The following is an 18,223-nucleotide window of genomic DNA, read 5'->3' as shown; positions in this document are numbered from 1 at the left end:
ACTTTTTTCCCCCTTTTCTTCAGATCATATTCATCTTTTATTTTGTTGAGGTTGTTCAGTCAGGCAGGCTGCGAGTGTCTCCACGTACCTGATCATCTATCTGGCACGCTGTCAGGTTATGCTGCTTGGCTGCAGGGGCAAACTGGATGTACTTCAGCCAGCTCCCGATATCTGGCTTGCTGGCATCCACGCAGAATTTTACATGGCCTGACCCGTCCAAGATCTGCAGAGAGAGAGAGGGAGAGAGAGGGGGGGAGAGATCAGACTTTGATCAGTATCAGTCCAGGTTACTGTGTCCAAACACTGACTAACCACATACCTCCCACAGAGAAATAAGACTCAAATGTTAGGAGCTGGTCTGTGGTGCAAAATATATACACACACACACACACACACACACACACACACACACACACAAAAAAAAGTTCTGGTAGAGTATGAGCAAAGTCTATCTTAATCATCTAAAACTCCTTTGTAATTTAAAAAAGCTTGTTTCCATATATTATTTTTATTTATCATTATCATTATTGTTCCAACAGTAATCTATAAGTAAATTCTCGTAATATTGTTTTATTGTTAATTTTAAAAAGCTTATGTCCATATATTATTTTTATTTATCATCATCATTATTATTTCAACAGTAATCTGAAAGAAAGTTATCATAATATTGTTTTATTGCTACAAAATAGGCTAACAATTAATTATATAAAACAAAATTATGTTTTTTTTCTAACATATCTGTGGCATTTTTTTTGTTGTTTACCCTTGAGAAAGCTCTCAAGGAATTATGTCACTTCCTTTGCAGTAATAAAAAAGTCAATTATATTAACATGTTTTTCAACAATAAATCAGTCCAAGTACAAGACTATAAACCCCACAATATATAGGGTATAATAAATCAATTAACGAATAAGATTAAAACAAACAAACAGACAAAAAAGAAAAACAAAAAACAAGACTGTAAAAAATATTCAATGTAACGAATTCTGACTGCTCAGTCTGATAATATTTTTGTCAATACAAATTAACTTTTAAATATGCTGCTATCTTATTCTGGATTTAAATTTACTTTGGCTGGCGTTTGAATTCGTTTCTGAAAATGCAGTTTCATCGAATTAATATGCAAAAGTTTGAGAGTTTTTTTTTTATAAATAGGAATTTAAAATATTAATTATACCATAGAAAATAACAACAATAGTAATACTGCTTGTAATCAACGAATGAAATCAGCTGTTTTACTCTCCTACACAACATCAACTCTCTCCAAGCATCTAAAAACCAAAATAACAATAAATACAATGAAGTGGATTATTATGCAAATCTTAAGATCACTGCACTTCTATCGTTTGCGAAACATTTATGCAGTATTTTTCCAACTGGAATGTAAAGGATATAATGTTGTTTTAATGTGTTAATATTTATTACACAGCAGCTGTAAACTGGGAAACAAATCAATTGCAGGAAACCGCGAATGATAAGAGTTACGGAGACGCAGCCGATTGTTGGGATGCAAAACGGAATTACCATCAGGGTCACAAATCTGTCCCTCTGCCTTTGTATAACCTGCCACTGAATAAATATTTAGTTTGCATAAAACCCTTTGTCTGGACTAACGCTGGATCTACCCATTCATCATGCGAAACTATTCCTCGGGAATTTTTTATTTATCTGTTAAACTAAGTTGAGAACGATATCAATGTTTTTTTGCGCTTTGTAAAAGTCGTTTCATTAAAACAAATTATAGTTTTTATCCATAAAGTCTTTTTTTCCTCTTACCGTTAAAACTCTTTCGCACCGGCGTGCGATAGTTAAAAACCTCTTGGGAGAAAAATAGCGCTGATGAAACTGACGAAAACTCCGGTTAAAAAAAAAAACGACCAGAAACTCGAGTGTTAAATAAACAATAAAACTATAAATTGTCTCTGCTGTTTGTTCTCCTCCTTGTTGGCATAGTGGGAAAAAAACACCAGTGTTCTCTGTTGTGTTTTCGGTAGCGGTGTCTCCTCAGGTCTCCAAGCCGCAGGACGAGTCGACTCCTCTCCGGCGCGCCTGTCCCTCAGACACCGCGCGCTCGGTTAAAGTAAATCCTCTCTCACTATATTGTCTCTCAGACACCGCTGACTTGGTAAATCTCCCCTCACTGTCCTACAGACACAGCGGGGTCGGAACTAAATCACCTCCGGTCCATCAACTTGCTCCCAACTTTTCACTGTGTGCGCTTCGCTTGGCTCGTCCGCTCCTCTCTTGTCACCCCTCCTGTCCTGACGCACCCAGGTGTCCTCTAGTAGCCATTCAACTTTTCATTTTTCTCTTCCTCTCCCCCCTCCTCAGCCAGTCGGGATGTGTCGTCTGTATGATAGCAGAGAGATTCAAGGAAGGGGGGCTGGTTTTTCAAGCATCGCCCCCTACTTTGCGCGTCCCGGACAGTTTGTGTGATGTTTCTCTTCTGTGCATTGTCTCATGAGGAAGGATCCAGCGCGTCCATCCCCGCAGCCCACAGAGAGGCGACTCAGAAACACGGGACTGTCTTCGCCTCTGTCCCCCGGTCGGAAGCGACTCCTCTCCGCAGTAAATTTTAAAGTGACAGGGGCCCGGGGTTGGAGAGGGTGAGCGGGGTCAGGGAGAGGTCGGGATGGGGCTTCTGAAGGGATGAACTACACACACAGGCAGCACACTTTAATGAACCAACAGAAGCATCAAAGCGCGTATTATTATCCACGTGTTCCCAAACTTTTTTCACAACAGGCGCGCCAGTTCATGAACCATTTTACGACATTATTAGCCTGAACAGAAAATACTTTTTATTTATTTATTATTTTTTTTACCTCATTTTTTAAATTTACATTTGGGCAGCAGTTATGTTAGAGCAACAAAAATGAGAAAAAATATAAAATAATAAATCTGCCAATAAAAAAATAAAATAAAACAGCCATCTTAGTCGGTAAGTGTGCTTGCGTTTCGGGAGCAATGTAACCGCTACATTTAAGTGCTCCTTTTGGGGGACTTTCAGGAAGCTCCATAAGGACCATTGTAAGTCCTTGTGCCACAATTTGGGAAACACTGACCTAATCACCTGCTTTTTGTGACTTGAAAAAAAATGCTGTAAGTTGTTGCACTTGTGCGTTTTCCTCCCCAAATACGCACATACGCAATAACCTATGTATGAAAGATTTTTAAAAATGAGAATAAATAATTTTATATCAAAGGAAGAGGTGATTAAACAGAACAAGAGCTCAACATGAATCAATCTTACCATTTAAAAAGAAATGTTCAGGCTATATATATATATAGTCTTAGTTATTAACTTTTCTCACTGCTCCAGCGTCTGTGCACCTGCTTCAAAACACATGAAAAGCAGAAAGTAAATGTTTTATTATTTCTTTAGGTTTAATCTAGATGTAGAAGCTGAGTCCGATACTGCGATTAAACGGACAAGGGTATAGAATAATAAAGAAACGTCCTCGTTGTCAGTGAGCGCAGTTTATTAGGCAGCTCATAAAGCTGGAGAGGACAGGGCTTTGGCTGATGAGAGCAGATGATGATGGATAACGCCTCGCACTGTGACATTGACCTTCCATCCCAGATAATGCCTATTGTTTTACGAAATTGCGGAGCAAATGTGCAGGAAGGACAGGAAAAATCATGTGTAAATAAGGCAGGACCCCGCCACCGATTCCCATCGTCTTGCGCTCCTTGAGAACCGAGGAGAGACCCCGGTCCGCCCGGTCATTGATTTCCTGCCTCTCCTCGACTTGTCCATTGTTGGAACCCTTTTTAATTTAGCCATAAATTGGGAAAGCTCAAGTCGAATGAGCTGTTCTATTTTCTTCCTGTCAGGATGAGGGATTTGTTTTATGATGCATTGTGTATTAAATACAAGTAATCTGGGAAAGTGATTGCTCCACGGCCTCTCCGGGTCCGATCGAGGATCCTGATAGAGAGTAGGGGTCTGAACTCCTTTTCTGAAAGGGAGGAAATGTCTGAAAAAAGGAGGATAAACACGCGGGGTTTGTGGTATCACCGGGGGTAAACAGGGGTAATAATGACAGGACCCCTTGAGCCTGGCAACATGAAGAAATGCTGTACTTCCTCCCCCTGTCAGGAGATGGCGTGCTCAACTGGACTGAACTTTTGAAACATTTCTGAAAATATAGTTGAACATTTATGACAGTATGGCAGTTACACGTAATTAAGGCTTTGCAGTTGTTGTAAAGTAGGTTTTTCCATACCTTGACTATTTTTTTTCCATCGGTAAATACCGCATAAAATAATCACTCAAAAAAACAAAAGGAAAACAAAAACAAAAACAACTGTGAAATGTAATTTGGAAACTTTAATTGCTATTAATGACACTGGTCAGACATCGTATTGTCGTTTTTAAATGATTTTTTTCATCATTATCATCATTATTATTATTATTATTATTATTATTTTAATTATTATTATTAATATTATTATTATTATCATTATCACCACCAGTTGCGCTATTCTTCGCTGAAAATGTCATCTAGATGCGCTCCTTTTCCCCCCTTTTTCCTTTTTTTAAGTTTTGGGGGTCAAACATTAGGGTTGATACAGTTGACTGCCACATTAAATAAATAAATAAAACACTAAACTGAACTAACTAAAATGAAATAAAATGAAATAAATCCTACTCTCTTTTTCCGATCATGTGTTGGCCCTTATTTCTGAATTTTAATGCAAGTTAAAAGCACCAATATCTCAGTTTGTAACAGATCTGCTCTGTAAGTCAGCTTTCTGACTTATTATAAGACGGGGGGTCATTTCTTTCTCGTCCGTGTGAATTGCGGCACAAAACATCCACATTAAGGCGTCAAATTGCTAGATGGCACATGAAAGATTCAGCTGTATGGGCTTGAATATATAATCACCTGAACGAGCAGCTATAAAGCTCCTAAATCTACACCGAAAAGACCGATTGGGGTGAATTTTAAACGCTTGTTCATTGTGTTAATAAACCACGAGAATGATTTGCAAAGGCGCAGCTCTAATTTATATTTATTCCACCGATCCGCCATAAGCGCTGTTCTGATGTGCCGAGATGAAATAGATCTGTTTTATCTGAATTATGCCGTGCCTTTGTCATAATAGTTTTGACATCGCTACTAAATAGCGGTGTGGAAAAGCTGTTTATCAACAAATTACAAACCAAACACATACAGGCTTCAGGGTATGTTAGTTCCGACTATATCATGCCACACAGCATTTCATACTTATTTAAAGGGACTCTTAAAAACATACAGCATCCGCGTAATGTTTAGTGCCGAGGCTTTAAAGTGCTGTGAAATCCTTGAAAGGAGGTTAAATTGCTTAAATGGGGCCTGTGCTTATTTTGCTTGCGGCTTTCTTGTTTGTTTTAAGGAGTTCAGTCACGCAAAAAGCAATTCATACATGAATGTGGAGAATTTTTATGATCAAATAGCTTCATATTTGATCTGAGGTTCAGCTTCATGGTTTTAACACGGGCCTGTTCTTTTTTTCACGCTTTGGATAACTTTGCAGTAATATTCTCGGGTATTAGAAAAAAGTGTTTTCTGCTCCATCTATGTGAAGTCAGATGGGACAGTCTGGAGAAGAGGGGGATTCCCGTGTGGGTTGCAAACTGACTCCAGCCAGCCAGCGAGCTGCAGAGCCTGCCGCTGCAGCCGAGGGGCCACATGGAAACACTGTGTAGGCCTGTGTGGTGCATTCCAGCACATCCTCCAGGAGAGCGGAAAGAAAAAAAACGAGAGAGAGAGAGAGAGCAAGCGAGAGGAGAGAAAGAAAATATCGCAGCCAAATCCACATGAAATAGTTCTACCATTCACGGCGAGACCTCCCATTGACACCCAGCGAAAAGCTGCATTAAGCCTCCATCATGACTCTGTATACACGAGGCCCCCCTGCGCATTTTATTTTACTTAAATGCGGGGCGATTCAATCAAGTGGTAAAAACTCATTTAAAGCTCAAACGGACGGTTTGCACAACACTCGGCAACTTTTTCTTTAATTAACGCGTCCATCAGCCGAGATTAGTGCACAATGCATGTGAAGCTCTAAGTCCCTGAAGTACAGAACCTGGTGTCCATATAGCCCAATCGTGTCCAAACTCCAGGCAGGGGGCAAACTGTGGCCCTAAAACCAATTTTATATTGCCCTCTGCTTGTCTTTCAAAATATGCTTTTTGATCAACACAATATTGGTTAGTTAAACAACATCCACAGGGGTCTGTACTAATTCCTAAATTGCTCTATATATGAACAACATACATAAAGTATCAAAAATATTGAAATGTGTTTTGTTCGCAGACAACACCAATGTCATGACAAGATAATCATTCGGTTTGTAGATGTGCATCAAGAATGTAAGTGAAACTAATGTGTTTTCATAATCAGACAATAAAGACACTAACAAATAGTTACATAACACCAGATATTCCCCAATGTAGCAGACATGGCCACAGCAAGGACGCATAAAGTCTAAGCAAAAGGAGTGGTGGGAATTTGAATACTATTGCACTTAAAGGTGATACATTTGCATTTTTGTCATTTGTATGGGATTTTTTTAAATAACGCATTTAATGTCAGAAGCAGGTATTTTCACATTATCTAATCTGGCCCCCTCATTCAAAAAAGTTTTGACACCCCTGATAAAGCCCAATTACCATTAAAACAGAGCCGAGGAAATGAAAGGGGAAAATGTAAATAAAAAAAATTTCCTTGGGTCTGGAGGTAGGCCCGTTGTGAGCAGCGTGTTAATCTCCACCTCAGTAATTTGGTTCTGCGGGAGAAGACAGAAGCCCTGCTGCTGTGCCCTGCACTTCATAAATCACTGCTTTATGTGGACAAGGTCAGCACCCCCCCTCCCCCTCCTCCCCTTCCACTGGCCCCTCCGCCATGTTTACCCGGCCGCCCGGGGGCTCTCAGGACCAGACTAGCTCACTTCTAATTACTTTGGATTATTTTCATTTGCCGGGGGTTAGCCAGGCATTCCGACAGAGAGAGAAAGAGAGAGGGATGATTTCTTGACAAATTCTGTGGCCAGTGAGGGAATAGGCCCGGCGTGTTTGCTGAATTAGCACCCGGTCATTTTGTTTTGGCACTGTCTGTTCTGGGCTCTGACAGCTCCTCACAGTGACAGGTCGGCCACAGCACCGAATGCATGTCTATACTGACAAATCCTTTATTAAAAACCTAAAAAGTGTGAAATAATCCCATTTGTTTCATCAGCTTTATAGAGATAAGTGTCAATATTTAAACAGGGCAGGGCAACACAGGACATGATGCTTCATTGAGAGGATTTATAAGGAGACATGAATGATCTCATCTCATTTAACAGTTGAGACAAGGACATGTGAGAGAGATGTCTTGCAAACTGCTTTTTTTTCTCCATCATTTAAAATGCATTTGCTACCCTAAGCTGCAGACTAATAAAGAGAGAGAGAAACAAACTTAAGTGATTTACATTACATTAAAACAATAAAATACCAGAATGCCCACAAAATATATTACTAACCAGAATCTGGGCTGTGATTTGTGTTGCAGAAGAAGAGCTGGATTAAAAGGTGCATGTGAAAACATAGAAGTAGATTTTGGGGGAGATGCAGGGGACACTAAAGTAGAAGAGGCCAAATATGCCATAAACTGATGCAGAAACTGCACAAATTGGTGCTTAAACATTCACCAGAATGCATGAAAATTATGTGTTTGACGCTAAAAAATTTCTGGCATTTCCTCCTGTTTCATATGTGTCCCCCCCCCAATGTTGAAACACAAGCTATGCCCTTGTATGCAGGGCCGATAAATGCACTAAAACTCCACCACATAAATGTGAGCGTGAATGATCTATATTTTTTCTTGTATTAAAATCGACACTGACAGCAGGAAGGGCACAATGTGACCGAGCGCTGCAGCGAGACGTGCTCACTGGATCATACGGGGCAGCGCAAGCCACCACTAAAAATGATCCGAGCATCAGGAGGAGGAGGTAAATGTAAAACTGGGAGGTGGATATTATGCAACATTTAAAAGTTAATTTGAATGTAATTGTTTTTAAACAACCTTTAAAGTGGCTGCAGCGGGGTGGGGGACATTGAGATGGTGGAAGAGGGAGAGAGGGGTGAGGCATGGGGGGTGGCAACGATCTACAGAAAGTAGTACAGGCAGTGGTAATCACAGACACTTCCTCCACAGAGCCTCAGCATACAGGGCCACACTGTATGTGGGCTACGGGGTGCGATAAAGCTGCACAAGAGTCAAAGGTCACGTTTTTCAAGCATAAATTCAGTGGGCACACAGCTCCTTTACGCAAGGACAGGCTGGAAACTTAAACAACCCACTCCACCCCAATCCAGCCGGAGAAAGGGGGGAGGTAATTAGAGCATGTTGCCGGTCGCCGCAGGGTGAACAAATCGGCTCTAAAACGCTCATAGATATCATCTTTAAAGGAGCTTTTTATGTACAAGAGGTAGAGCGGTGTGGAACTGAGCACAGGCACTTCAGATGTTCAAGTGTCACACATCCATTACATTTATTGAGCTCTCTTCTCACGTTTAAAGTCAGCACGCTGCTGCGACACTAAGACAATCTGCTTTTCATATACCGTGTCCAATTGGAAGGCTAATATTTTAATGCTGGAGGATATCGGACAGACGTAACACTTGTTCAGTGTGACAGGAGAGGATGCTGCCATGACAGTTAAATATTGTACAGCCATAAGAGAAAGAAAGAACAAGCTACTAGTGGTGGGAATCACCAGAGGACCCATGATATGATATTATCACAATACTTAGGTCTCGATACAATATTGCTGAGATATAAAGTGTTTTGCGTATAACGCTGAATAATGTGATAAAATATATTGCAATTTATTACCTTCTCCCAACTGCAAATTAAGGAAAAACTTTGTCAACTTCTAATGAGATAGAGTTTTACTACAGCAAAATATATATAGTGGAGTAAAAAAAACAATCAATTTCTATCATTCTAGTAGGCTAACAATTTTTTTTGTATTTGCAATATGAATAAGTTGGTACCAGTGTTTTGATATAGTAGTATCACACAAATATCACACAAAATATTATGACACTATGCTGTATTGATTTTTCTCCCATCCCCAAAGGCTACTTTTATCATATTAATGAATGATGAAAGCATATCAGAGTTGCATAAATGCTGACTGGAGACAATAAATCAATAATAGGTTATAGGGCTGGGCAACATATCAATATTGTGATGTGAGACTAGATATCATCTTAGAGTCTGGATGTCATAATTTAACAAGCTGTTTCTTTGTTTTAAAGGCTGAATTACAGTAAAGTGATGTAATTTTCTGAAATTACCAAACTGTACTGTTTTGCAAAAGAACCTACGGTTAATAATATAATACAACTGAAATATAAATATTGAGGTATTTGGCCAAAAATATTGTGATACCTGATTTTTTTCCCATTACCCAGCCTTAGGTTATCTTTACAATAAACTTAAGCAAAAAAGCAAGTTAGTGAATTTCCCCAAGTGTAGGATTAATTAAGTTTATCTTTTCTTATTCATTAGACAGAGCACTGACTTTAGAGAAAAAGACCATTTTCCCTTCGGCCACACAGGTGAAGAAACAGACACCCAACAGCTTATGGCTCACAGATACACAGCTCCTTTTGTGTGTGTACTTTTAGTGAGTGTTTCCCGTTTTTCTGAAACAAAGAAAAAGGCTTACATTCTTGTACTGAGGAGAAAAACATGACAAGTGGGACTGATGGGTATTTCTTATACAAAATTTACAAGTGGTCAAACTGCAATGTGAGAAAGTGAGAAAATGTACTTGAGTAAGTGCAAAGCGTAAGCAGATTGTAGAAGCTTGTTCAGTCTGTCCGTCATGCACACACACAAAAACCCCTAAAACACACACACACACACACGCACACGCACACGCACACACACACACACACACACACACACACACACACACACACACACACACAAGAATTTGTTACCCAGAGCAGGTCAGCTCAGTGTTTGTGGGCATGATTAAAGTCAGAATTAACTCAGAAAACAACAAATCAGTTGCAACAACCCTAAAATGAAGGAAAGCTGAGCGGCTCACACATAACACAGGGACACAGAGTGGCTCCCATTAAAGGCTTCACTGGCTTTCAGTAGCATCAAAGAGGCCCCTGAGTTAGGCTGGGATTATATTTAACCCGGGAGCTTGTTGCACTGCTGAGTGCAGGGCACATGCTGGTGCTGCTGCCAGTACACCATGCTTCTGGCATTTAGACCAACGCTCTCATTAAAATGTGGCTTGGGCACTACTTCCTACAGGAACACACACATGGTGTAATGCACGGACACACACGAAAACACATAAACACTCAACAACAAAACAGAAAAACAAAAAATGACATGTCGGCAAAATGAATTCATGGTCATAGTTTAAAGCAGTTTAACTATAATATACATAGGAGCTGCGTTAAACTCCTACTTGTATGTTAAACTCTCACAAATATTTATCCCTCTTTAATTCATACTTCACGTGTTAAGCAGGCGATGTGGGCGAAAACATTGTCACTAAATGTAGAAAAAGCAGTCTTTCTTATCAATTGAGGTTTTGTAGAAGTGTTTTTTTATACAGTAAGCTCCTAAATAGACATTTATGTCTGTGTTTATTTGTTTTCCCCTCATATTCACACATTCAGTACATGGTTCACCCTGGAAATAACCTTAAAAACAAGGTTTATTTTCTGAGATATTGTTATCTACTGTGAATTTGGACTGTGTGATGCTTCGTACTGATGCCCCAGTGTTTTTACCAGTTAATGTCTCCCAGTTCTAGTCATCTACACCATCTTTTTTAAAGAAAATATTTAGGCCAACATGAAAAAAAACATTTTGTTCCTGTGTGTTTAGGCTGATATAACTCAATAAAAGAGGCACTTACAGTGATTCTGACTGCTTTGAGGAAAAAAAGGAGCTTCATCTTTTAAATCAGCCCATACGAGTGCTTAAAAGGGAACAAGGACTGCAGTCAGTTTACTTTGGGTGAGCCTTGGATAGGCATTTTAGGTAAATTTAGTGAATTTTACATGGCTTCATTAGGTTAAGGATATATACTGTATATTGATAAATATTGAATAACAATGCAAAATCCTGCAAAAAGTTATCAATAATTTTGTATGCGATTTCACATATACAGTATTTGCCATAGGAAAAGAACTGTGTTCTACAGTATGCATTATATCAAACCAAAATCCTCATATATGTTAAACTAGTAGTTTGATGGTTATTATTCATTTTTAATGACCTCCTACACAAAAATGAATCTGGCTAGTGGAAATTTCAAGATGATTTAATGACAATGATAACGTGGTGCATGCAGGCTTGTAAATACAAGAGCAGACACAATCACCCCAACAAAAGTTCTCCATGAATGTGTGTGTGTCTGCAGAAGGCCCTATCCTGAGATAATGCAATCTCACTTGGCACATTTCTGCAGTCAGACTTGATATGAACCATCAGACATGCGCGTCAATACTCCCGAGGTTTATTCAATTCCAAACCAATCATTCTGGTGTCATACACTTTTGGGTTAATATTCTAACTGTGAGGCCCAGGGCGAGGTGAAGATAAATCAGCTTTTATGATGGGTTGTTATGGTTTTTACGGCACTGGGGTTGTGAGGAACTGATTTGGGGATCAATCACCTGCAGGTGTCTGCTGGGAGCTGGGGTGCTGCGAGGATCGATTGAGGATCTAGAGCTGCGGTGATGGAATAGAGGTGTTTGTGTGTGTGTGTGTATTGAGATTGGGTGCAGTCGTAGAAGTGTGTGTATGAGTTTGTGTGATAGAGAGACAAAGTGATGAAGGTGTGTGTGCTTCGGAGACAGAAAGGAGATATATCTGGGGCTGCAGCAGTGATGAAGGGCCGCTGGACTATGACCAGACCATCTTATCGGAGTCCCTCCCCTCCTCCTGCTCCCTCTCTCTCAATCCACTTCTTTATCTAGATGGCACTTTGGAAAATCTCATTGTCACACAACATTTAACAAAGACAAAAGTCTCAGGCGGGCAGCTGGAGATGACTGGCCTGACAGAGCACGGAGCCAGTGTGCAGAGTATCCCTCACACAACCTCTCTCACTCACATCTTGCGTGTTTTCCAGTGGGAGAGGCCGGCAGTGTGGGTGCATAACATCGCCAAGACACACAAACAAGTGTGTGCATCTATGCGCACAGATGGCACGAGCGCATATCAACGCGCGAACACATTAGTCGCACTGAAGTTTGTCAGTTTCTTTCTGTGTGTTTATGCACATTTAACATCTCCCCTGAGTGTCAGACGGCTGCTTCCTCTGTGCTGTCAGCGGAGCCCAGCTAAAACAAAAGAGGCGGAGAGCGAGGCCTACGGGTTCTCAATCAGCGGAAGTTGGTGCTGATTACGCTGCCCCTAAAGAAGCATTCCGATCCTGTTAACCCGCAAGCTGGCTGCCAACTCCAAACCATGTGGCAAAGCACTGAGAAGAGTAAACCTCACACAGCCCCACCCTGAGTGTCCTCTCCCTGCCCAGGACAAGCATCTGCCCTGTCTTCCTTTACTCTACTTTCTTTTCCTTCCTTGTCTTGTCTCCTCTTTCCTCTCTCTTCTTTATTTATCCCTTTTGTTTTTCTCTCCTGCTGCTGTTGCTTCTTCACTCCTGAAGCCCTTCTCCTCTCTAGGGTTGGGTATTGTTTGGGTTTTTTGCAATACTAGTACTAAACCTATAATATTAAAATGGTACCTAAACTGGTACTTTTTAAAAATTAAAGTTCAGAACAGTTAATGACACTCAAAAGTTGATATTTTTTTCATTGCAAAGGAAAATATAAACTTCAAATTGTTACAGTATAGTTAACAATTTAAAGTATACTTAAAAATACAGTATCAATAGGGATACATACAAAGCATTTAAAAAAACAACCCAACTACAATAATTTAACACTTAATAACAGTTGCGGGACTACTAACAGCAAAATAATTTTTATTTGGGTTCTGTAATTGCCTCACTTAGGAGTGGCTACGACGGTCACTACAATGAGAACAGGTCGTCCTCCTTAACTGTGCACCTTAAGGGAGTCTGAGAGGCCAACTTAGCTCGCTAACTTTGGAGCAAACCCCCTTCATTTTAATCAGCAGGTGACAAACAAGAAAGACACAGGAGCTTAGCTTGAGACTTTTTAAGTTGTAGCATTTATTCACTGACAAAGAGCCTAAACTGTTCCCATATTGCACTGCCACTTAACGTCTCTGCTCTGCTCGCCGCAGCCTCATTGTCACCGTACACACACGCTTGCGCTTTATCTCTCACTCATGCTCACTCTCTGTCTTGTTATTCAACACAATGTGGCACAGAATAGAGGCACCAAAATCTGCATTATGATTTGGTCCAGTGGGCACTGGTTGTATGGCACTGAGGTTTGGTACCCAACCCTATTCCTCAAGTTTCCTCTAACCTCTCATCCACCTTCTGTTTAGGCTTTACTCCTTCTTGTCCCCTCTTCTCCTCTCCTCCATCCGACAGCAGGCTCTCGTTGGAGGAGAGAACATTCCACCTTCTTCACACCCTTACCTCTCTATCCCTGATGAATGCCTTCACTCCACTTGTTTATAAGATAGAGCGGGTTATTCATAATCAAGCCTAAGAGAGTATGTACACACTGTGGACATCCTGATAGAAGGCAACGTATTAAATTTCTGTTTGTTTGACAGGAGCGCTGTCTCTCTCCTTCTCCTTGACAGGAAGACCCCCATCCATCCAGGCAGGGGGCGCGACCCCAGCAGCACTCCCCTCTTTTTCTCTCTCTCAAGTGCTAACACATATTAAGTAAATGAAGAGTCTCTTCAGGCCGGCAGGAGACAAACGAGCTTCTTAAACATCGGAGGAGTGGCGGTTTGATCTGGTGTCGGCGGGTGTTTACGACGTAACTGCAGCAGAGTTGTGTTTGTGATGTTACCCATCTAAGTGTGTTTATACTGTGGTGGAGATGACCCCGGTCTCTTAGCCAGGTGCTGACGCTCTACGTCTTCCCTCTGTTTGAGAGGGAGAGTATGGCTCTGGTTTGTGTGTGTGTGTGTGTGTGTTCATTCCCTGCATGCCTCCGTGTGGCAGTGCTTGTAGGCCAAATGCTGTCCAGGCAGGCAGACAGCCAGCATGTCCACATCCAACCAGGAACAGGTTAGAGTGTCTGCTCTCATTTTCCTCCAAGGTTTTCCTCCTGTCTTTCTTTTTCATTCTCTTTTTCTTAGTGATTATTGTCATTCTGGCTGCTGAAAAAAACCCAACACTTCGAGTGGGAAGTGTAAGAAAACAGGAGAAAGGAGGGGAAGCATGACGGAGCTGTTGTGGGCTGGCGGCGGCGGTGGTGGCGGTGGGGGGCTATAAGGCCCCCAGGGTGGGTATAGGGTTTTGGTGAGGGCTCGGGGGTTGGTGGTGAGGTGTGCTAGGCGAGAGGGCCCTGGTGTAATCTCAGTGCTGAATAGACGGAGCTCTTAATAGAATCCCGTCGTCCGGCTGCCACCGAGAGAAACAAGAGCTGTAATGGATGGGCTCAGCTCTGGCTCCCACTTTCCCCCCCGTGACCCCTGCGTTGGTCAGAAGTAAGAGCTAAAGAAGCATTGTAGCCTCGGGCCTGATTGAATGGGGAGGGAGGGAGGTGGCGGTGTTGGCAGTGGGGTGTGTGGAGGGGGTGAGGGGGTAGTAGGCAGCCGCACTGATAGACCAATTTCCCACTACTGCGAGCAGCAGGGCTTGATTGATGAGGGCTGGTGCTGGTGAGAGGAGGCCCATCACATGCGATCACATAAATACTTATTCAGCTCGAATTGGGCCTGACAAGCCTTACGACAGCTTTGTGCTGTCACAGATATCATTGGAAGGAAAACGCTCCATTAATCATGCGTAATTAACTTTTCCAAACGGAGGTTCTGCTTGGAACCAGTGCTAACCCACTCAGTACCCAGATAAAAAATTCCAGCATCTTAACTGGGATTGGAGAGGGCCTTATTAAAAGCTTGAGCCAGTTTCCCCTGAGCCGCTCCGTTTGTACAGGAAACGGCTTCATTAGTAGCGGTTTAGGGCTCTAATGGGCTCAATACAAAGCCTCCTCTCTCTAACCCAGTCGTGTTCAGTGGCCTTACAGTGCAATATCCTGCGAACGCGCACGGCCATAATGTTCTCTGTTTGAAGTCGGAGCAGAACCCATCTGAACGCCTGCCACTAGTTAACTACCTTGACCCTCCCATAAAGCAGTGTGTGGAGGAGTGAGCAGTGGAGAGCCCCACAAGCTACGTGGTTTCATTCTCTCTCTCTCTCCTAGCCAAAGGTAGCCTCCCCATGGGAGTAAACTGGACCAGAGCCCCTTTGTTTTAAAGCAGCAGACCAAATGATCTGCCTCACATTAGAAATAACACAACACACTTACACACCAATGCATGCACAGGCCTACTACCATATCTCATCTTATCAGCATTCCACCTTCAGCGCTCCAATGCTGCCCACCTGCATAGGTGCTGGTGGATACAATGTAAGCAGTTGAAATGGAAGAAAACAGAAAGAAATGAAAGCAAAACAACTGTAAGGTGGAACTTAAATATTATCTTAAAGATTACAACAACAAAAGAACTACAAGACTGCCTGGCAGTTGTAAGCCTATGAGTCCAGTTGCTCTTAAAGTTTAATTATGATATGAACAGCAAAGTTGTCATTTTGGAAATAAATTGTCATCAATGCCTTTTGACATTTTTGTGAAATGTTGCCATAATCACCATATGAATTCACAAGTTATGGACAAAAAGGTTGCTTGCGAGGTCACAGTAATTTTGACCTTTGACTACCAAATTCTAATGAGTTCATTCTTGAGTCCAAGTGAATGTTTGTGCCAAATTTAAATAATCCCTTCAAGGCCTTATTGAGATATTGCTTTCATGAGAATGAGATAGGCGCAAGGTCACAATGAGCACGGATCACCAAACTCTAATCAGTCCATTGTTGAATCCAAGTGGCCGATTTTGCCAAATCTGAAGAAATTCCCTCAAAGTGTTATTGAGATATCGTGATAACAAGAATGAGAGGTCACAGCGACCATGATCTTGGAGCTATCTTGGACCTATGACAACCAAAATTTAATCACTTCATCACTGAATCCAAGTGGACTTTTGTGCCAACTTTGAAGAAATTCCCTCAAGGCATGAGATTTTGCGTTCACCAGAATGTGAAGGGCAGACGAACAACCTGGAAACATAATACTTCCAGCTACAGCTATCGCAGACATGGAGGCCTAAATACATGTTCTACTACTCAGAAAAAAACACAAAGCCTAGACACAGGCAAGTAAGACATTTCATTTCAAAATCCCGCCAAGTGCAAATGTCTGTGTAGCAAATACAATGCATAACTTTTCTACACTTGATTTAACAATGCTGAATACAGGTGAAAAGACATCTCTTAAAGTCTTTTTTTAAAAAATGCAGTTCCAGAGGTGCAGTACTCAAGATGCAGGTATTGTGGGTGGTTCTTGTGGGCATCGCATATTTCTCTGACTCACTTCACACTCATGGCATGCTTCAGCATATGCATGAAATTATATCGTATTTCTGAAGGGAGCAGGCTCCACAGCAACATTTCCATTTTGCCATACAAGGATCGCAATTGACACAGTGGATTACAAAACACGCACACATTCCCAGGTTCAGTCATCCCTCTTTTTCGGTTGGTCATCTACGGTCATTTCCTCTAAACATCATCCTCACTGCAATGGGGACTTGACTCATTTCCTGCCAGCTAATTAGCTCTGTCTGGCCCTCAGAGAAAAAGAAGACAACACACTTAAACATGATGGTCATACTCCGCATATAGACACCGAGACACGTCTGAGTTGAGCCTTCTACAAGCAATAAACACACGCAGAATGTAACTTCGTCATACTACACAAAGACAGCCTTTTTAGCAACACTGCTGTGTTAGCTGAGGTGGGCGAGATCAAATCTTCATGGCAAAATGACAGCTCTGTTTTATTTGAGTAGTTACTGTGCTGCAGCCTGGCTTAGCAACACACAGTACATAAAAATAGTGAGTAAGACACAGTGAGGAGCTCAGAGAACACAGTTTGTATGGTAACTTGAACAAGCAGCGTGCAGCGTGCAGCTGATTGAAATCTTTGTCAGACATGGTGAGAGCTGCTGCTATTACTGGCCGCTCTGGTTACCCCTCCACAGAACAATTAAAGCTGAAGTCCTTAAGGTGCCACTTGAGAGTGTCGAGCCAAAGAGTAAAATAACCAGTGATTGATTCATTTATCATTATGTACTTTACACTGATGAGAGATTCGTTTTTTCAGCTGACTCCCGCTTTGGGCTTATCAAATGCCATTTTTGTGATGCTTGACTGCATGGGTAGTTTTTCTATAACATGTTGATTTGTTTTATGTTTTTAATCCCTACTGTAAAAACTCAATTAAAATATGAACTGTGCTTGGCCGGCTGAATTCAGCTAAAGAGAATATAGTTATGCAGGACAGATTTAAATGAATTATACTGATCCAATTAAATAACATTTAATCATGCTGAATAGCTTGTTTGTAATCACGTGACGCTCAACATTTCGAAGGAGGGTAAGACGTAATCACTTTATATACTGCATTAATGGGAAATCGAGGAATGTGACTACATTAAAGGGCTGGATGAACCTGCAGGCAGCATGTATTGTTAAATGGCCGTTTTGTCTAGTGTCATTACAAATTTTGTAATTTTTGAACTATAATAACATTTCATGAGAAGCCAATGAAAACATATTTTTTTGAGTGCAGTTGAGTCCACGACTGAAACAACTGCCCTTTTGCTTTTGACCAGGTGAGTAAATGTGCTTGAGTATAACATTTATTTTTTTTTTTTAAATTTAAACTCCATAACATTACATGGAAGCACCACTGTCAGGCCAACATTACTAGCGATCATTCACTAACTTTAGGTACAATTTTCTTCCTACGGGAGGTGTGCTAAAACGCTACTAAACACCTGGATCATGGCTAAAAACATGGAGAAGTTGTCACAGCACAATGTAAATAAAGACGGAGATTTTTGTACAGCATCTGCTGCTGTATGTCCGTGAGTGTTTTTTTTAACTTTTCCCCTTTAGGTCAATTGAAGAAGCTGAAAACAGTGCAATTCATTTGTGCAGTGCTGGTAATCTTTGCCTT

General features: G+C 41.3%; 1 protein-coding gene across 14 annotated transcripts in view; it reads right to left on the bottom strand.

Moving 5' to 3' along the window:
* Positions 1–18,223, bottom strand: part of mecom (MDS1 and EVI1 complex locus) — a 156,529-nt gene that overhangs the window by 28,142 nt on the left and 110,164 nt on the right. For 13 of the 14 annotated variants that reach the window (XM_088078804.1, XM_088078799.1, XM_088078800.1 and 10 more), the window contains one exon: positions 89–223. In XM_088078804.1, coding sequence (XP_087934930.1) covers positions 89–223 — 135 coding nt within the window. Of the gene's footprint in view, positions 1–88; positions 224–1,776; positions 1,998–18,223 lie in introns of those variants that run through there. The other variant, XM_088078805.1, reaches the window with a different exon arrangement.

Source organism: Plectropomus leopardus, chromosome 6 (assembly GCF_026936395.1).
Source record: "Plectropomus leopardus strain MGB_pleo_1.0 chromosome 6, ASM2693639v1, whole genome shotgun sequence".
NCBI lineage: Eukaryota > Metazoa > Chordata > Actinopteri > Perciformes > Serranidae > Plectropomus > Plectropomus leopardus.
This window is presented reverse-complemented; position numbering and strand designations above follow the sequence as displayed.